The 22,082-nt window shown below is 34.2% G+C and overlaps 1 protein-coding gene across 4 annotated transcripts; it reads left to right on the top strand.

Annotated features, from left to right (window-relative positions):
* The first annotated feature begins 3,354 nt into the window (after window positions 1-3,354).
* Window positions 3,355-21,630, top strand: LOC126817864 (transcription factor atf-2). 4 transcript variants are annotated; one of them, XM_050545035.2, is made up of 2 exons: window positions 3,355-3,554; window positions 16,242-21,630. In XM_050545035.2, the coding sequence occupies exon 2, from the start codon at window positions 16,288-16,290 to the stop codon at window positions 17,911-17,913; it is 1,626 nt and encodes a 541-aa protein (XP_050400992.2). In that variant the 5' UTR covers window positions 3,355-3,554; window positions 16,242-16,287; the 3' UTR covers window positions 17,914-21,630. The 4 variants fall into 4 exon arrangements, with proteins under 4 accessions (XP_050400992.2, XP_050400989.2, XP_050400991.2 ...); XM_050545032.2 differs by lacking the exon at window positions 3,355-3,554 and adding an exon at window positions 3,770-4,114; XM_050545034.2 differs by lacking the exon at window positions 3,355-3,554 and adding an exon at window positions 4,188-4,538.
* The last annotated feature ends 452 nt before the right edge of the window (window positions 21,631-22,082 follow it).

The following is a 22,082-nucleotide window of genomic DNA, read 5'->3' as shown; positions in this document are numbered from 1 at the left end:
CCTAATAATATCTCCTAGTCCAAATTGTCTTATATCCTATGGCTATCTTACGAAATTTTACTAAAAATATTCAAGATACGACCATATTTTGCAAGGATTGGACGGCGAACCGGGAAAATCAATAGGACTCGTCCTCTTATTGTCTTAATTTGATTTCAGTTATGATGCGCACTAAAATTGTGCCTATATATTTAAAGATGAGTTCCCGCGTACAAACTGGGTGATTTAATGGTATATATGGACCAAAAACATATTCAAACTAATTAATTTGTCATAATTATGCTTCAAATCCTTCTCAAACATTGTAATTGCGAAGGAATGCACTGCTATTAAAATTCGATCACACCAGGTCATGTTTACGTCACGTCTTGGGAGTCAGAGGAGAAATCATTGCATACATAAGACGATGTTGTTTTTAATCGCTTACTATTTATTACAAATATCGAATCCTAATTAAATTCTCGGATTATCCACTACCCGCGTCTTTTTCCGTCATTTTTATCTCAGAAAGTATTGTACGTCTAACTCTTCATAAAGTTTTTCAACTTAAACATCAAGCGCTCAATGTTCGCTTGTGACCTTTGACATCGTGCGTGCAGAAGGTCATAATCGTCGGGCTGTTGATTAGGGGAACCCTTACATTTTTGTCCTGTATACGCTCCATGAGTGTTTTTTGGGGAATCAAGTATTTTTCTAGTAAGATTGGATATCTCTACTTTCCATATATACCAAAATTGCCATACTTTTATATGAAATAACCACCCGGTAAATACTTTTCTGGGAACCCATCTTTAAGTTCTTTTGATCCTCGACATATTTGTTAAGTTTCATCGGAATCGAAACCAAAAAGAATGGAAGGTCTGATGCATGCCAAAGAAATTTTGATGCTTAACACATATTTTAAGTTATTTTAAGAGGGTCCACAAACATAATGCACATTGTTAGTAGATGGCATGGCATAACTCCGACAGAGAAGGTTCGATGCGCACCAAAATCTAACTCATTCAAGATCTTTTAATCATTAACATATATTGTAAATTTCGTCTAAACTTGGTATTACATGCTTTTACACTATTTGCGCAATGGGGAGCGATCATTTGGAGGGAAGTTGCGGTTCACAAAATCGTCATTATGGTGTAACGGTAACATATAAACTGTTGTTAGAATCAAATAACAATTGTGATCTCTAGAGGCCCCACAAACCAAACACGCGATTTTTCATACATTCAGGCGTCATAATCTATAAAGTTACGGTCGGATATATGCCAATATCGAACGGAACCGAGAACTTTGGAATATAAAAATATAATTTAAATTTTGTCAAAATCAGATCAAAATTGTGATTTGTAGAGTGACCACAAACAATTAATTGTGACCAGACGGACATCCGGGTGGACAGGGGCAACGACATAATACGTCCACATGAAATTGTGGGCATATTAAAAGAATGTTTCCTAAGCTATTTTCAATCCTATAAAAAGGAATCAGGAACAATGTAAACCGTCAAAATAAATGAAATGAGGTTTAAAGTCCCATTGTTCTGCACGAAACGGGCTAATATAAACCGTCACGTCCACTTTAATGCAATATTAAAAACGTTAAAAAGTATTAAATAAGTTCATTGCCCGTGGTTACATAAACTGTATCGCGCGTGCCAAGTTTTTAATTTGTTTTCATATAACTATACATGACCGGTGCATATAGGTCTTGATTGCCCGTGGTTACATAAACTGTTTTCGCAGTTGTCAAGTTTTTAATTTTGTTGTCACATAACTATATGTACATGTATGTAGGTATTCCATCAAGATATAAATAAGTTCCTGTTAAAAAAAACGTGTATCATGCACCCACTTTGTGTCCTCAAATGAGTTTAAACTATCGGTATACATGTGGGCCATTTATTACAGTCAGCTATTTCGTTCTGGTTCACGTACTTTAACTATTAACGGGTCAATGCGTCACATATCTTATTTCCTTGATGACTCAACATAATACTTTATCGTAACTAATACAACACTCATACTTCGGGTAATATAATGACGTCATCAGTATTTGTGTAAGACTTGGCCTGAATTGACCGCGGAACTTGTGTTCTATAATTGAGTAGACCACGTGATACTCACAAGAATAGACTTGAGAAATGACCGTTTATATATTTTGGAGATGGGTTTTTGTTACCATAGTTACGAGCGAAGTGTAAATTACTTTTTTGCAAATGTCGAGGTCAGTGAATTGATCTATGGTCAGCCAGCGTGCTCAACCTGCTCGCATTATTAGCAACCCGCCGGGGTTTTTTTTATAAATGATCTTGGGGCCAATTCTATTTTCAATTTTCCAGTTTAACAAAAAACAAGAATAAATATAAACGTTATGATATCGCAAATAAATAAATCTATATAAATTTCAAGACAAAGAAATCGATCTTTATCTCGGTGAAATAATATCTCGAAGACGATTTTATAACTACCAAATAACGTTAAATATGGCACTGTTGCTGCATTATCATTATTTTTAAATTCAATATTTGCCAAAAATATCAATAAACGCATATAGTATCATATGAACTCTTAAATTACTGCATTATGCAATTCATTCAAATAAATTATTTTTTATATCTGTATTGTTAATGTGTTCAAAGCTGACCTTAATTATTCGAATTAAATACTATTAATATTTTGTTTTCTCTTTTATGCTGAATAAAACTTAAAATATCAATCAGCTGCAATAGTACGTAATATGTTGGATTCTAGATAAGATCAAAATATGCAATTCTGCGATATAACTGCTAACACATTTTCCTTATTTCAGATTTTTATTAACACAAGAGTTCAAAGTCGATGTGTTTAGTCTAATTGACCGACAAAAGTCTACGTTTAAACTTTAATAATAGAAACAATACAACTAAACTGTAGACGGATTAATATAAGCTTTAGCTTTTTTCAAAATCTATATATTTTAATATGTATATTGTGTGTAATTGTATGTTAAATATAAATATACTGTTTAAAGCAACTAAAATGTACATATTTGGACGAATGGATTGGTAAAGTGCATAATGTTGTGTTGGGGATATTATCATTAACAATAGCGGCTTTATTCAGCCCATTAATAATGATGACCTAGAATATTAATATAATGATCGCATCATGATTCTCGTCATACCCGCCATGTTATATACACATGTATATATGTATATATATGAACGGCCTTGATTGCTTTCGCCAGCTAGAAAATACATCACTTCTCTCACAAGTAAGCAGGTACAGTAAACGATCAATGTATTCCCAAGCTTCGATTGGCCTCGAGTCCGCGCTGTGTAGAAATTCGCCATTGAGCTATCTGCTATTCAGGTCATTCAAGTTCACCGTACCACGTGACCAGGCGTATTTCCAGAATATGTGTGTGGACATGTTACATAACCCCGTATTTTCGTGATGACCCGATTCTCGTGCCCCTAAAACCCACATGATGATGTAAGAGGATGATGTCTTTCGGGTCGAAGAGACTGATGAAGGAACCGACCAACTACATCAAGACATACACGGAACAAAACGGTAGGTTAAGTGACCGTGCGGCAAGTAGGCCCACACCACCTTGTCTTTGTGTTTTGTGTTCGACTGAACAAATTATATGTTTTATATTATTACGTATATTAAACCATAATATAACATCAGAGGCTATGACTAACATTCATTTTGGGAATAGGTATTACATGTATTTGTACGCAGAATGTGTTTTTTAACGTTGTTTACTTCGCGTGATTGCATGAATACCATATAATGTGATGTCCTATTTTTAGTTCGCAAGTTGAATCGAGGTCACAGGCTTGCTCTTTTGGTTGCACGCCCAAGCATACGAACTCAGTTTATATACGTTGGTCAGCAAAGCAGGTTCATTTAGGGTTAGCTGCTAATTTGGTTGTGGAAGTTGTAACTCTTGTAAATTATTAAAGTGCCATTGGTTGTCGATGCATGAATGGACTTCTATTTTTCAAATTGTTTACCAATGATCGTTTTGACGGAATTTCTTACGCAATTGTGAATGCGTTAGCTTATGCAATCACATAATTCATCATGTTGGATTGGGATACACAGCATATTGCGCAACAATTACGGTAAGGAAATACGTAAATAGTAATAATGCATTGAATTCTGTTTGTAGTAGATTATATGTGGAAGGTCCGGAGGCTTTACTCTTTTTTCTAGTGAGGATTTCTATTTTCTGGTTGTTTGCTGATCGGGTTAATGGCAAGTTCACGGCCGCTAAAACTATTTTTTTATCTTTGGAAATGTTACGTAACATTGGGAATATCTGTGTAATACTCGAGACCATAGTTCATTTGATATCGATGAGCCTGGAATAGGTTGATATACAGTTTTAGACGTGCGTATTATTAAATCATACATAGATTATTGGTCTTTGTTAAGGTCAGCTCAGCGGCTCCGGACAACTGCCCACTGCCTTTTTGACCTGTTTTATATACTTGTTTTTTACAAGCTCGAGCGAGCTGTGGGAGATCTGGTTATGGTGAAGGCTAAGTAAGTATTTGATGTAGACCAAAATAGCTGACCGCCGGTCAAGGGGAAACGGGGGGAATATGTTTTTGATATTTGATACTCAACCTGGACGTCAGTGATAAAAAAGCAGAGGTTACTTTTAATATACGATATTGTGTTTTTTCTTACTTATTACATATATAATGGACTGATTTTAACTAAATGTATCAGTGTTAATATGATATAACGCATGGCATCATATTTACGCGATCAATAGTCATTAATTATAAAGCTTACTTATATAAGTTTGTTAATATAATCTCTTGTCGAAAAAGTTAATATGGATTTATTTTACACGTTAGAGGATTTTTGTTATCAGCCGATCTCTTTGAATAAAATGTTAAAATATGTAAACATGTCGCTTAGTTATAAGTAATAATAGTATAGATCTATATAATAGCTATCCTACAATTACATATTGTGAAAAAAAAAGTAATTTAAAACTAAATGGAATGTTATGTTATGTTTATATTGTTGGTAACTTGTAACGAAGGTATAATGTCTGATTGTAATATTAATGTTACCGAATATGGTTAATGATATCAATTTTCAAAATTAAATGTTTCTTTTAGAATAATATAGAATTAGTGTAAAACGTCGGTTTAGGTGGATTTTTAAACTATACATCGTGTACCTACAACGTGACTGTTTTATAGTTTTATTACACCGCAATGGTACAGGTAATCATCTTTGTTAAGATTATTTTGTTTTTATTCTAGCATTGTGGGCATGCATATTGAATGAATCGATGATATCGACTTGTCATAAAACAACATCATTATACTCAGATAAGGGACAGGCGTATTCGAAATACCAAACGGGTTTTTCCGCCTATTATATAACTATCTGAACCCAGAAAAAAATCACAAAAAACTTAATTCTGATGCAATCGTGCCACCTTGTCTTACATGTCAGAAAGTACGTCGATAATTGTATCCTTGATATAAAATGTACACAAAATACATTGAAGTAGAGATTGTTTTGTTTGCATATGAGCCAAGAAAGGGAAGGTGTTACCGTCACGGATGTGTGGAATAGTTTTTCCCGATATGACATGTTTAAGGAAACACATCGGCAAGAAGTTCCCCCGCTATGGACAACAACCATTAAGCATTATTTCCAATTATGTAGTCGGATAGCGCCGTCGCCCCCGTCCGTTCGTCTTGTGAACACTCTACAGACTACTTTTATCATCTAATTGTTTTGAAATCAATAGATGTAGTTTGCATAAGTGAGATGAAGAATCCTATTGAATATCAGCAAATACCGTCAATTTCTTCTGGGTTTATGGTCCTTGTTTCAGTTTGTTGCACCTTGTGAACGCTCTAACAACGACACTTATCATCCAATCTGTATGGAATGTATATGCATCATTTAAATTAGTGAAACGAAGAATCTTATTAAATTTCAGCAATTTCCATTATTTCATCTAGAGTTATTCCCATTGTTTCAGTTTGTTGAACCCCTTGAACGCTCGAACAACACTAGTGATCATCCGATCGGTATGAAATTTATATGCATCATTTAAATTGGTGACACGAAGAAGCCTTTTCAATTTAAGCCATTTCCGTCAATTACTTCTAGAGTTATGGCCCTTGTTTTTCTTGGTTGAACCTTGTGAAAGCTTGAACAACAACAGTCATCATCATATCTGTATGAAATGTATATGCATTGTTTAAATTAGTAAAGCGAAAACAACCTGTCAAATTTCAACAATTTTTGTTAATTACTTCCAAAGTAATGACCCTTGTTTTACTTGTTGAACCTTGTGAACGCTCGAACGACAAAACTCATCATCATATCTGTATGAAATGGATATGCATTATTTAAATTAGTAAAACGAAAAAGAATGTCGAATTTCAACAATTTTTGTACATTATTTCCCGAGTTAAGGCCATTGTTTCAGTTTGTAGCACCGTGTGAACCCTCAAAGGACGAAAATTATAACCTGATCTGTATGAAATTTTCTTGTAAATGCCCCCATTACCTACAAAAAATTGTTGGCTACTTATCTTTGCACCGTTTGTTGCACATAAAACTGATAGTTGTCGAAAAAAGAAAATTAACAGTAACAACCATTTAATCAAATCGATATGCTGAACCTAAAGGCGGGCAACTCTTTATACTACTCACATGCGTTGCACTATATGCTGAAAACTATTCATACTATTTGTTATGCTTAACTATGCTTAGTATTGTAGTTTTTATTTATTTAAAATTTCTATGATTATCTACAAATTTCGACTTTTGTTTTGTAGGCAGATACAAATTTGATAACGATACGCTTTAGAGTAATTTTCTTTTACGTTAATTGTTCGAACATACTTTTCGACACGTTTCAATTGCCAATTTTCGATTTGCCGATATTCATAATCAATGTTATTTTAACTTAATTTGCTTATAAACACCAAAAATATCTTTTAGTACGGTACTTTTAGAGAAATGTCATCAATACTTCAACTAAAAGATCTGAATCTTCTGCATTCAATACATAGTTTCTGCTCGATTCACCTGACTTAAAACCCGATTGAATTGATTTCACATGTTTCTCCGTTCAGTGAGCAACGTTTGCTCAGACAGTTTAAAGTTATTAGGAACAAAGCGAGCGTGTACAAATTCTCTTATTACTAATTCCTGAATCATTTAGCCTTCATAAGTGATGATTTGTTCAATCAAATCTAAGATGAGGGTTGATGTTAATGTATACATAACGGCAATTTGTAATGCCGAATGTTGACAAATTTTCAATTCATCATATCTTTGTAAATACTGAAACGAATTAAATCATTGTTGAACTGAATTTCCAAAATATTGTAGTTAGCAAAGGATTCCTCGGTCAAATGACGTGTACAGACTTTAGCTTTACTTATCTTTTAACACTGATTAAAAATACATTATTCAGAAGCTAAATTTGCCTATTGCAGATCTTTCTTTAGGCCTTAAGTTATTAATTAACATAGCAAGACCATAATCAACTCACGATAACGTTTAATCATTTAATTTAAATATGGGGAAACGAAGCGAAGCCTCGAATATACCAGTACCGTGGTTACGATAATACACAATATGTGCACATCTTGTCAAAACTCCAAACAGTGATTACTTGGCTCAGAATAAAGTAATTTGAACAAAATGTTCAATATATTCATTTTGCATCATCCATTTTTGAACAATTATAGCAAGAACGGGCAATTCTTTATCTAAATCTTACATAATGTATTTTTAAAGGGTCAAATCAATCAGTACAGCGTGAAATTTTTAACAGTTGGAAAAAGTACAATACATGTTAAGCTTGTCATGGCACGTGGTTTTTGAATATTTCAAATACACACAAAAACCATCCCGTTTGGTCATATTACGTATTAAACATTCTTGAATACGTAAACAAGTTGTTGATATCGCGTTTCTTTGGTGTTTAAAGAGGTTCGCGTGGTTTGATTAACTTATCAAATAATATATTAGGCTTATATTATATTCTCGGTCATTGTACTCTGAGAACAGTTTAGAAGCGCGGTGTTTAATATGTTGTAAACATAACTCGGCCATTTGTAGACTAACATAATTTGTTTGTGTGTTTTATGGCCGTACGCGAATTTTGATCATGGTTGTGGCAATCTAATTAAAACACAGATCCTATTTCGTTCGTTTTTATAGTTCAAAATTTATTTTTACTTGTCTTGACTACACTAGGATCTGGAAGAGTTGTTATATAACCCGCGTTCTGGTTGATGTGGACTAGGCAATGAAACGTTTTGTTGCGGCGAGGGGTTCACGGAACCGTTGGTATCCCACTAGAAACATCATCAACGCTAATTGTAAAATCAAATGCCACCCGTATGACCCTGGTGCGACCTTTCACTACAACCGAACAGATCTTCATTTAAAAACGAAACTTAATATAGATCTGTATTTTAATCAGATTGTGACAGCGGTCTTGACGTCTATTTAACGCGCAACTATTGAAATGGACCATACAGCCCAAACCGGTGTTCCTCCAGGTTGAAGAATCTTCTTGAACCACGAGCAATATCGAACTGAATCTTGTGGTTTAGATCGGCCGTTAAAAGACAACAACGCAAAACTACCCACATGTATATTGCAATGTAAATTAAAACCCTATTATAAAGATATATTTCAGTCGTTTAGGAAACTTATGACCGTGCCTTTAACAGTTTACTTATCAAGCGAATGCCAATGTCGGTATTACCACACACCTTGGTACCCGACTTACGTTACGTAGCAAATATAATTTGACCGATTTCTTAGCCAGGATGTGACGCCACCGTGTAGTGTAATGAACGTGGTAATAACTATCGCAATTGATCGTAATTCTTTAACACACCTTCTTTACTTGTGTTTGTTCATTGAGCCATATGTGCCGTTCCTTACCCTACTTAAAAAGCGACATCTGCCGTCATACCCAATAACACGTTTTGTGTAACGGAATAATTATTGTACTTGGTTTAATGTAATTTAAAGGATATTTCAGCTTATTTTGTTGCAAAATACTTACAAAGTCAGGGCCAAGGAAACTAAGTATATCTTAATGCCAGTCATATGGATACAATCCATTAGATATCGATACCACTACTATATTAATAATAATATTACTTTAATAAAAGAAAAGATAGATTAAACACTAAATGAAGTGAGGTGCTTGAATATTCCATAATATTCGAAATTAAAACACTATTAGAAATCAATATTTGTCCATTTCAATCAAGCCACAACGAACATTTTAAAATCAGTACACAAGTCGTGTACTCTATGGTTTCGCATGCCATGTGTAACAAACAATGAAAACCATATTTTACAAGGAAATATGGAAATAATTAGTAATGGATCATTCAAAAACGACTAAGTAATAATTTAATTAAAACAAACTGGACTAAGCTGGCGGAAACGACTGCTGTTCAATTTGGACGGTTTAAATATTTCACCTGACATAATTCATTATAAATTACAATAAAAATTTAAAAATCGAATATAAATCACTTCATATACATTCATATTACATTAATATTAAAATGTGTGTTTTTAGAACCATTTTTCGTGTGTCTTAAGGTTCCAGAGAAAAGGGCCATACGCCCTTTAAATCTTTTCATTTTATTTTTTTAAATTTTCATTTTTACAGTGAAGTGTTTGAAAAATATTTTGTATGATGGGTTTCCTTCTGCCTATTGTAATTACTTCACGAGATTTAGTTATTGACTGATTTGCAACGATATGTTGCAAGTATGTTCGTAGGTCTTGGGTCACTGTCCGGACAGGTGGCGAAGTACTCATGGATCACATTTCGCATGTGCTTGTGCTTCTTAGTACGTTGGGATACAAGTACAAAAATTATATAAACGTTCGAATAAACTTGAAATTTACCTAAACTATATATTTCATTTTATTTATATTGTATTGTGATACTATATCATTTGAAAGAATTAAATCAACTTATTCCTTTCATGCGCCCACATTTAAATACAATCGCATACTGTTGTCATCCTTGTGGGCACTACTTACGCTGAAAATATACTCAGTGTTTATAAACACGAGACTGTAAGTATTTGCAGAGTAATGGCCCTTGATAATTTGAAAAGCCTTGTGAGCGTTTTGTTTGCTAATGTTATCAGCCGAGTGTGACCATCCTTATGACCAATTGGGAATATATATATTTTGTTCCATATTTTTTATCAAGTTTTATTTTTTGAATGAAATTCTGGTGTGTGACTAAATTTTATACATTGAATTCTAACACGCGTGTATAAAAAGGGCGCTGTATTATTATTATCGATAAGTATTAACAATATGTATTGTACTATTATGAAATGTCTATTCGTTAAATTCTGCCATGCCACATGTTGCCAAGTGACAGCATTTCAGTCATAAGAATAGAGTAAACAAGCGGGTCTAAAAAACATATCAATCAAATTGACACAGCGGGTTATACCGTTACAACCTGTGTTAACACATGCCTACACCTTTAAAGAGCCCCGGTCTACTTTAGAACATAGAAGGAAAAATCATTCAATACTCTCTACAAAGTCAAACTGCAATAAATAATAATTCACAACCCGACCTCTTATTTAAGAAAGTTAAGCTTTAATGTATTTCCTTTGAATGTTTAGACATATCAGATACTGATTTCCTTGCATTCTTGTTTGTTGCATTACGGGGGATGATAGAAGTGTGAGTTTGTAAATAACCGCAAAGCTATATTCAAATTCTACACAAGCGTATAGATAGAAATTATTATAACTACTATTTGAATATCCTGAAATAAACACGTGGCATGAGCCGTTTGGGAAGGTAAGACTATTAATTAGAGTGGAATGAAAAAGTATTAAAAACCCATTAATTTGTATAATATACTCCATACTCTTTTCCAGGATGTGCGAGTCACAATCTCTCGGCAATTCGACCATTATGCATTTCATTTAAAACCGGATAAAATGAATAACTGATAGTTAATTTGTTTAGTGATGACTGAATTGTTTTGGTTTTTTTTTACAGATGACTGAATAAAAAGAAATAAAAATGTATTAATGTATTTCTTTTGTTTAGTAAACAGGTGTGGCGTTTGTATATAATGATATATTATTACAAAACAATATTCATTTATTTATCCCAGATCGTCGCTTAAAGGTGATACGACCAGGTTTGATTCTGCATGAAGCTATTTATGGAACAGCTCTGGAAGGCAATAATATTTACATTGCCTTACCAATGGCAATACAAACATGATGCAATATAACAGCCAAGCCTGTTTATTTTAAAAGGGGATTTAATAGTGCCAGATGAATGTCATTACCGGCATATCCTTAAACTGAAATTTCCTTGAACATAGACTATAAAAAACTTAAATGATAAGTGTACTGCGCAATAAACCTCTTCTATTTTTAACCTGGATAGGAGGAAGCAGGTTAAGATGAAAAACAACCTTATTGATTTCAAGATATTTCTCAGCTACTGCGCATGATATGAATTTAAAAAACATAATAAAGAACCACCTTTATGGAGTTTAATCTTAAGGTCTAAGCTCTTGGTTTTGCTTGTTTGGCGATAATGAATTAAAATAGCCAGACCATCGGGATCCTTGTTAATAAGCTAAGGAAAATATCTGTAATATTTTGGTCGATAAATAATACATTTCCAGGAAGCTATTTTCTTTAAAACATGTTATTATGATTAAACAGGGTTTTTTTCTTCTTATTTATCGAGTCACATTAGTATTCGCTCCTATTGTTATCCCAAAGACAGTTGTCATTGTAAAAGCCTTTAGCTTTATACATATTCGATCAAATATATTCTTGGCATTGACTAGTCATAGGTTTTGTTCTTTAAGGATTTTAGAGTTCGAAGGACATATTGGGTTTTAACGAAGCTGTGATTTGTGTTTATGAGTTGTGGACTTTGCGGCTTTTCTTATGATTATTGAGGCCTGTAAACGCCTGGCCACGAGAGTCCATTAGCAATGCCGGGTCATTATTACAGAAATCTATAAAAGTTTATATTATTCTATTGTATGTTTTGTATTGTAAATTGACCAAGGCTACGTGTAAGACATGTACATATAATCAGTGACAACCAGACCACCGGTTGTTCGATGATCTGTAAGGCTGGTTTTCTAAATGCTCCGCTTCGTTGTCACGTCTTTTGTATAAGGTAAATTACATAGACAAAGGTCATCATTCGGTTATGGACATCCGGGCTTTTAGTGTTTTAGCGTCTAACGTAAAATATTTGTTTTATAGAAAGCTTCTTCAAAATTAACTTTGCTCCAATATATTCAGATTTTTTTTCTAGAAATAATTTGTATGTTTTTGTTTCAAAGTGGAAGACATCCGATCAACTAGGGTTTCGAGATGAGAGCCATTTTTCGACGACGATAGATTGTCAGGAATTTATAAAAACCGCAGTATCTCAATACTTTACAAGGCTAATATTAAACGTCTAAGCTAACTGTTTCTTTGAAGAACATGATTGATATAGACGTTCGAACGGCACAGTATCACACTGATCCGCAGTGAATATTTGCTTGGCCGCGACAATCACTGATAAGGATGACATTGATGCGGCTTAATGAGCTAGAAATATTAACTTTTTTCCTGCGACAAATTAAATTCTAAAACATTTTTTGTATATATTGGAAAAATAAATAAAGGCGTTTGACGTATTTGTAGGTAAAAATTATTTCCGATTTAGTGTAAATGGGTATTAAATTGACTAAAATGCAGCATTCTCTCCGAAGCAGTCATGTCTTATGTAAACAATGCACGCGCCATTCAGCCAATGATTCACACCGCGTGCTGTGACAGCACGTGTTAAGGCAGTCATCTATGACAGAGATATTATACGAGACTCGTAATTCTCTGTGAAACAGATTGGCACAGTATGTGTAGGGCCGTTGGAATTTGCAAATATGTGTTTATTACTAAAAATATTAGTGTAAAAAATATGTCCCGGAAACAACCCCCTAGGGCCCCATTTTGGCTCCTTCGCTAGGCCAACAGACCCGCACCACCACCTCTCCCCGCGTACGAATTTGGTTCAGCCGGCCGTGGTTGTACGAGTGACTTAGTAAAACAGCCACCACTCATCACTATATGTAGACCTGGATATCGCAGCCCTTGAAATTAATCCGGGACATATTACCAAATATCACTTAAAGACGGGTAGTTTGTGTTTCGACAAAAATGATCCTTCGATACTCAAATAATTGTACTGCAATATCGGATAATATAAATCGGGGACTTCCACTTTAATAAAATGTACTTTATGAATAACTATTGATTTTTTTTACATAACACTACAATGTTAACCTACTTATGTAACCTAGCGTGTTCAAACAAGTAATGTCGATATATTATGTTGTGTATTTTGAAAGACCACGTGGTCGTATTGTGTACCTTTGTTCAAGCGAGCAAAGTTGGTACAGTTATACACAGTTAGTTGAGCGAAACGGACATGAAGATAGAGGGGCCTCGAGTCGCCCAAAATGCAAAATAGAAGACGTTTCTTTTAAGCCCACATGGAAATGTGGTTGTATATTGTTGTGTCCCCCCCCGTCCGTTCGTTCTTGGGAACACGCTACATACTACATTTATCATCTGATTGTTTTAAAACTGGTGCATGTTTAAATTAGTGAGATAAAGAATCCTACTAAACTTCAGCAATCCGTTAATTACGTCTAAGAGTTATGGCCCTTGTTTCACTTTGTTGAACAAAAGTTATCATCCGATCACTGAAATTTGTATGCATCATTTAAATTAGTGAAACGAAGAAGCCTGTCGAATTTCAACAATTTCTGTAAATTACTTCTAGAGTTAAGGTCCTTGTTCAAGTTTGTAGAATCTTGTGAACCCTCAAAGGACGAAAATTATAATTTGATCTGTATGATCGCCTGTCCAACCTCGTGGGTTTTCTCCGGGTCCTCCGGTTTCCTCCCACTGCTAAAGACCCCTATGCGCAAGCGAATTATTGAAATAAAATAAAACCATATGTTAGTCCCGAAATGACCTAGTTGTGTCGAGTGGTCGTTAAACCCCATTTCTCTCCCTCTCTCTTTGATCTGTATGAAATTGTCTTTTAAATGCAACCACGACATAAAAAGGAATAAATATGCGACAACCTTGTTGACCACCCGGACAAATTAGCTGCTGAGGGGAGGTGGGGGGGGGGGGTCAGGGAAAAATGAGTAAGCTGATTTTCGCGTTTTGATAAATTAAAATATATTGATCTGGAATAATATTTATAAATCTCAACAGACACATTTTGCGCAGGACCTGCCTTTGTTTTTATAGGCAGGTTATGAAGCCTAACGAGTTTCAACGATTTTCAATACATGTTTTGTTTTATAAATGTTAGCATCTGAAGAGCTAGAAACCAATCATATTATAATTATTTTTTGATAATTTCTTAATGGGTTTTTAGACTTGATCAGATGTTTATTTTCTTTTAAATGCTCCCATTACCTTCCAAACACATAATATGCAACAACACTTGTTGACCTTTAGGATGACGTAGCTGCTGTGGGCGTATCTTTCGTTACAGTAATAATACATCTACTATGTGTATTATATGTATAAGAAATAAACGAAGCGTTACAAATGCAGTATTAGTATCGCAAACAACTTTGACCTATAACGCAATTAGTCAAGGTTTATTTATATGTTGCTGTATAAGATCAGTCTGAATTGTAAATAATATTAACGATCTAGGTTATATGGAGTGGACGTTAAATCCCTCTCTCCCTGAAGAGACAGGGGGGTTGGATGACCGAATGGTTAGCACGTGTGTGCTGTATCATTGAACCAACAGGTGTGAGTTCGATTCCCCAGTTGTCGCCTATCCAACCTCGTGGGTTTTCTCCGGGTCCTCCGGTTTCCTCCCACTGCTAAAGACCTCTACGCGCAAGCGAAGTATTGAAAAAAAGTTGAACCGCGTGTTAGTCTCGAAATGACCTAGTTTGTGTCGAGTGGACGTTAAACCCCATTTCGCTCGTTCTCTCTCACTGAAGAGACGGAGTTGGATTAAAAGATTGTATAGAGTGGACGTTAAATATATCTCTCCCTGGAGGGACAGCGCGAGTTTAAAAGAACAGTAATGCTTTGTGACAACTTTATGTTAGGAAATGAACGACCCGATTATCCAATGTTTGTAGGCTATTTGTTGTGTTGTAGTGACAAGCTTTTATCGCCAAATTTATGCATTTGACGCATTTGACATATGTTAATAAACTGGTTCATTCTTGATTTTCATATTTCACAAATAACACTTTCATAGGTTTTTTTTAAAAAAAAATATGATTAATGAATACAGGTGCATATGCTTTTGTCATAAAATATAATGTACAATTTAATGGTTTATGTTGACTCAAAATATGTTGTAAATTTGCTTTTGACATTTCTTTTTAGTTACTTTTTGTTTTTGACATTGCTTTTGACATTTCTTTTTTTTTTTGTTTTTTTTTTTTGTTTTTTTTTTTCTTTTTTTTTTGCGATAGGTGTTGCCTTATGTAATATAATTGCGTGTATACCATACAGATTACACTTTGAACTCCGTGAACTAGATTGGGTTTGACATTTCTTTTTAGTTACTTTTTGTTTTATGTTCATTTTTTACGATAGGTGTTGCCTTATGTAATATACATAAGTGCGTGTATACCATAAAGATTACATTTTAAACTCCGTGAACTAGATTGTGATTGATCTCCGTCAAGTATTAATGATCTGCAAGCGATTTGATCGAGTTTTCAATATGAATTACTATAGTACTATAGGTTTTGTGGGGGGGGGGGGGTGGGGTGGCTGCTGAATGGTTAGCGTGCGCGCGCTGTATCATAAAGTCTGTCATTGAGCCGACTGGCGTGGTTTCGAATCCCCGGTTGTACGTGACAAGGAGTAGGGTCGCCTGTCCAACCTCGTGGGTTTTCTCCGGGTCCTCCGGTTTCCTCCCACTGCTAAAGACCCCTACGCGCAAGCGAATTATTGAAATAAAATTAAACCATATGTGAATCCCGAAATGACTTAGTTTGTGTCGAGTGGACGTTAAACCCCTATTAGGGAAATGCCAGGTTCCATATTCGCAAATCATGTTTCAGAATATTACTGTTTATAAAATAAGTGGGGCATAAAATTAAACAAATTTATTCAAATATCATAATTGCTTATATTTATGTCTTGTGTTTTTCAGATTTGGTTCCTATCTTGGCTCCCGCCAGCTGTATGAGTTGGGAGTTATGATGTTATCAGAAGGCGAACCACAATTAAAGCTACCTCGATTGAATACCTCAAATAATTCAAGTAATTTAGATGCCAATACAGTTTCCAGGATGAATGACCAATCTGTCAGACAATATTTAAGTATGCATTTGGCAGAGGCTAACAAAGCCAAAGAGACAATTAATACACCGAATTTACAAAGTGCTAGTCCGAGCACTGACAACAGACATTGTATTCCGTCACGGAAGCAGCGGGAATTTATAAATGATACTTATAAAGATGAACATTATTGGGAAAAACGGCGCAAAAATAACGACGCTGCCCGACGCTCTCGCGAAAAACGCCGTTATCATGATATGGTGTTAGAAGGTAGAATACATGATCTCTCAAAGGATAACTGCCTTCTAAGAAATGAGCTGTCTGCTATTAAAAGAAAATTTAATCTACCTCTTGAACAACCGTTCAAAGACCCGGACGATGACACACAGCAAGTGGGATCCACATCTATACCAAGCTCATCTTCACCCAATATACAATATTCAAACTCATCATCCATGGTGCCATCAAAACCTTCACATACGACCAATAAAGGAGTTCCATATTCATCTCCCCCACCACTTCTTGCAGTTACAGGTGCCATGGCTGTTCCAGTTCAGGGTATATACCCACCCAATGGCGCTCAGTATCCATACTACCTCAACATGTCTGGCTCTGAAACTACGTTAAGAAATAATCATGATTCTAATGGGTCCAACAGCTCAAACTACACACCACCAAGAACCAACAGCTTCTCCTCGGGCTATCAAGACGTGAAAGTGAAAGAGGAACGGGATGACAGTAAGTCTCCACCGCCTTTATCCATAGCTTTAGAAAGCGATATTCGACCACCTTCGGATTATTACAGCCAACATCACTTAAACCAAGGCTATTCTAGCGATAGTTGGCAAGGATCTCCAAGTAACAGTAACAGCTATGGTTCGGATGAATATGCTGACCAACCTCTGCAACTAACAGTTCGCAGAGACACTGCTGAAAGCATAGATCGTTCTTCAGATAAAAAGGAATCACAAAGTTCACACGCATCATCATTACCCTTAAAACTTCGACATAAATTGCCAACTCAGGAATATTATTCACCTCTTGATCCATCAGCCCCGTTTCCCACCAGACCTTATGTTAATGGTCTTGCTCAGTTATCAGAGATCGCCTTAGCACAAGCCAACCCTTTACCTCTCTCCAGGAAAAATTCAGACCTACCTCCACAATCCATGGATGGCTTTACTCGATCCAGTAGAAAAGACAAATCTGGTAATCCGAAGCATATAGATCCAAAGTACATCGAACGGCGACGTCGTAACAACGAGGCGGCCAGAAAATGTCGCGAAAACCGAAAATATGTAACCAACATGCGAGAAGCCAAATCGGACTATCTGCAACAAGAGAATGGTAAGCTGAAAGATGAATTAGATAGCCTTCAGGAGGAGATGAAGCAGCTGAGAGAACTAATGGAGAAGAAAAGACTGGAGCAAGGTCTAACTGAACGAGAGATGGATGAGAAGATGGCGGCATCTTCTACAATGGAGCTTGGGGAAGAAGTCAGAGTTGAGGTCAAACAGCTAGATGACTACTCGGAAAGCTCGTGATTTCAATGCTATTGTTTTTTTTTAATTTACTGTCATTTCAAATACAGCGAAAAGTTGAAACCCGTAAATATTATTATTAGGACCCACATGCAACATGAAATAGACTTTGCATACTTTTTCAGATCCCCATCGTCTCTAAAAAGGACTATGTTTGTTCCTGTTAATTTCCATAATCTGCTAATTGCAAATTGCATGTAGCACTTAATGATGTTTTACAGTGTGGATTCTTGAGGATTCATTACGAATTAATGAATATCGATATATCGAATTTTGGGTGTGTGCCTATTCAAGATAAAATGTGCTTTGTATATTTGTGTAGAAGACTGAAACTGTTTTAAAACAAAGTACCACCCCCATTTAATCCATATTTATGAAGGAAACTGTGAGATGGACAATGCAGTATATTGTCCCGGTTGATTCAGGTACGATAGTCTCAGGCAGTTTCAACTCAACGGGTAAAATTCGAACATAATTCCCAACAAATCAGGTATTCACATTGGAATATATATATTTATATATATATATATATATATTAGCACACTGTGGATGTACATATATAATTTTGTAATGACTGATGCATATACATACCTATATTGCCATTACATATTATATAATTATTATTCCTAAAGAGAAAACGCTCAGGTTTTTAGAAATATTTAAGAAAAGAGAACTTATTTACATATTTTATTGTTCACATTGGTGTCGATGTTGACACTTCTATTACGTCATCAATCTTTGTGTTTAGTAGTTTAGAGACATATATATCTATATATATATGTATTTACATACTAAGACTTATATAAGTTAATTGCTCCATTCTACCATCTAGATCCTTTATTGGCGTCATTTTAATTGGTTATTATATCACTGATTAGCTATACTGTCGTGTTAACTTTTATATTAGAGAATACAGGCTCATAAAAAATAAATGGTTAGCATTTAGAATGTTCTATACCATCAATTATTTGAGATTGTTTAAAATGAAACACTTAAGAAAATGAAAAAAAAATAATGTAGTTTCAAAGAAATGCGTCAGGATAACTAACAGAACGTTAATTACGAGTATGATACAAAATATTATCTTGACAAATGTCATACTTATTAGCAACTGTTGAATTTGAAAAAAAAAAACAAACAGAAATAACATATTAAGTGGGTTTGGTATTTTGATAAAGGGATGGCGTAAAAATGTTAATGAATTAACAATTATTATTAAATGTTAATTATTGTAAATATTGCGCTCTATATATATATATATACTTTATCTACCTCAGCGTCAAACTTTATTACAGATAAAATGACAGGCCTGTCAATTAAAGTGTTCTTATAACTGTACACAATTAAATACGGGATGATCACATCATTAAATTGTCTGATAAGATGTGATTATAAGGTTTTGTGTGTTAAATATGGGTATCGCGATCATATTCTAGATAAATAGAAGAGATCAGCCGAAGTTTACTAATTTCAGAGCACCTACAATTGCAGAAATGCATACACAAAGATATACATAAAACTGTATTCGTATATTGTAATATATGGAACGATAACTGGGTTATAAGACTGCTAATGTTGCAGCTGTCAATGATATTTTATGTTCTAAAAATGTTTATACAAAATGGGCATTAGGAAATACAAGAAGATTTTATATATATTTGAGTGAATTCATATACAAAACCCAACAGCCAACTTATAACCGTTCTAATGACAATATACTTGGTTTTATCTCTACATAATTTCTAATTGATCGTTTTTATAAATAATAATGTTTTGTTAACGAACTTTTGATGAAGTCTCTCAGGACAGTATGAACTGCATATATAATTTTATGGTTAAAATAACATAAATATACTTCAAACCTCACAGCACTTGTATTGTTTTTAGCACTTTCATGTTATGTAGAGAATTATTCTGTTGATAATTGATCAAGGCTTTGGGCCCTAGGAATATGACGTTATATTCGTTTATTCCATACTTTAAAATTTAAGAATGATTTATTGATAGATTTAAGAATGTTTGTTTTATTAAGAATAATGTTCTGGTTTTCTGTCAGAAGACTTGTCTCCTTAATTGTGGACTTACTGGCTTTTTTGGTGCATAAAATGAATTAAGTCAACAAAAATAATGCTAAAATAATTAGCGCCTGTTTTTTTTTTCTAGTGTTTCTTTTGTAAAATTCATATTGCACTTTTCAATGACCTGTACCCCATAATCCCCTAACCCACTAACTGGTTTTAATTCTTATCTGGAAAGGAATATTTAACAAACTTTATTATTTTGTTTTCATAGGTTTGATAAATACTAAGAATTGTTGTGCCATCTGACGATTGATTTTAAGATTTATTTATTAAGAATGATGCACTTTGCTTGTTTCGTTATTTTGATTGTCCATGTTAATGGTGACGTGCCATCTTCAACGTTTAAGTGCTTTTGTTAAATCAACATTCTTGTGATATGTTATAGTTGAGTATATAGTGCTTGTTGTGTTAAGATTTTAAAACAAAATCAACACCAATTTTACATTTTGATTTTATAAGTGCTAATTTGTTTGATTTTGTGGATTTCGATTTTAAATCACTTGATATTGACTACCTAAAACTGGTACCAAATATGTTTGAATTTGTATTGAAAACGTGTTGTTAAGTTGTGTTTCGTTTTGAATGAAATGTTTTATTATGTAACAACTAACTCTTTTAAAATGTAATATTCATAAATTCAGATTTTATATTAAGATTAGACTTTTGTCAATTCCGTTCTATTAAAACCCACGACAAGATTATGGTAATTTATTCAGTTTAAAAAAAAGAATGTAGCACGTTTTATTCAATATAAATAACATACTTATGTCGCCATTTTCTGCTGTAGTCTTTTTACAAACACCAATGTATATTTGTGTCTTTAATTAAAAGCATTTTATATTTGCACCTTTCATCTGCTGACATTTTGTATGATTAACATTCGTGGATATGTAAGACTCCTGTCATTTCATTATATAGATCGTGTTAGAATTAATATATAGTTATGTATTACGTATAATTAGCTAGACAACCACTGCAAAAAAACGTAGAGAATTTGTTTAATGATTCACGAATGGCGTTCTATGTTTGTATAGGTCAATACATTTTAATGTGGACTAAATTATTTTTTTACGCTTAGGATTAAGTAGATGGACAAAGTCCCAGATAAATATATTGAAATTTTAAATTTAGCTTTTGTGGTAAAAAGTGATATCTTACGTCCGCTTCCACCGGTGTGATATCGCAGACACTATCCTTCCTTGATGGCATTTAATTTATTTTAATTTTATCTATCTCGAAGGTAGAGACAGATGTACACAAAACTTGCTATTTTTAGTCCTTCTCTAATAATCGTTTTGGACAATCCACATTATTGAACGCCATTCCAGAAGCGGAATTTTTATGGTTCCACTTTTCTGTAGTGCACGCATAAATATTTATCTTAAACTACAACAAATCACAAGGAAGTTTCATATCATTCATTCAAACTTTTACTTTTGATTACTTATTTTTCTTCTATATATTTAGATACATGTAGACACTTTAGTCGAGGAATATTTTCTGGAGTTAAATAACAATTGTGAACTTTTGGTTCAATATAGTCAACTACCTCGACACATACCATGAAGGAAGAAAATGTAACAAAGTATAAATGTAACTTTTCTTTGTCATGCAAATAAAATATTTTTGTCGTCTAAAATTGTTCTTTCTTATTTATGTAATTTCTCAGAATTCGCACCAATTCGCCACTTTGTAAAAAGTGTTGTTTTATCATGGACGGTGTGTGACATTCTAATCATATTTGTCGATTCGGAAGAATATTTTTTCCAAAGTTCCTCATTTCGCCATGGTGTATAAAATCAAGACCAATACTAATTGAACACAGGATCTCAAGGCATCACAATACAGTAACTTGCAAGTTAAATCACTTCACTAAAATAAATAAACTTGGTGAATGAATGTAAGCTTAAACACAGAACATTGCTCTCACCATTCACTGTTTGCAATAACATTGGATCAAGATCTGTATGCTCCTAAGGTACAGGTCCTCACGGTAACAGGAAATGTTTTACACACATATGTAAACAGTACAGCGTTTCTTTTTGCCGTCTAGTCGGAGCAGATGAGATTATCTTAAGCCCCGTTTCATAT

This window comes from Patella vulgata, chromosome 4, assembly GCF_932274485.2.
Source record: "Patella vulgata chromosome 4, xgPatVulg1.2, whole genome shotgun sequence".
NCBI lineage: Eukaryota > Metazoa > Mollusca > Gastropoda > Patellidae > Patella > Patella vulgata.
This window is presented reverse-complemented; position numbering and strand designations above follow the sequence as displayed.

Coding starts and splice junctions, on each gene's coding strand:
- LOC126817864 (XM_050545032.2), top strand. CDS start 4,074: ATGTTGGATTGGGATACACAGCATATTGCGCAACAATTACG. Junction 4,115..16,241: donor CATATTGCGCAACAATTACG/GTAAGGAAATAC, acceptor TGTGTTTTTCAG/ATTTGGTTCCTATCTTGGCT.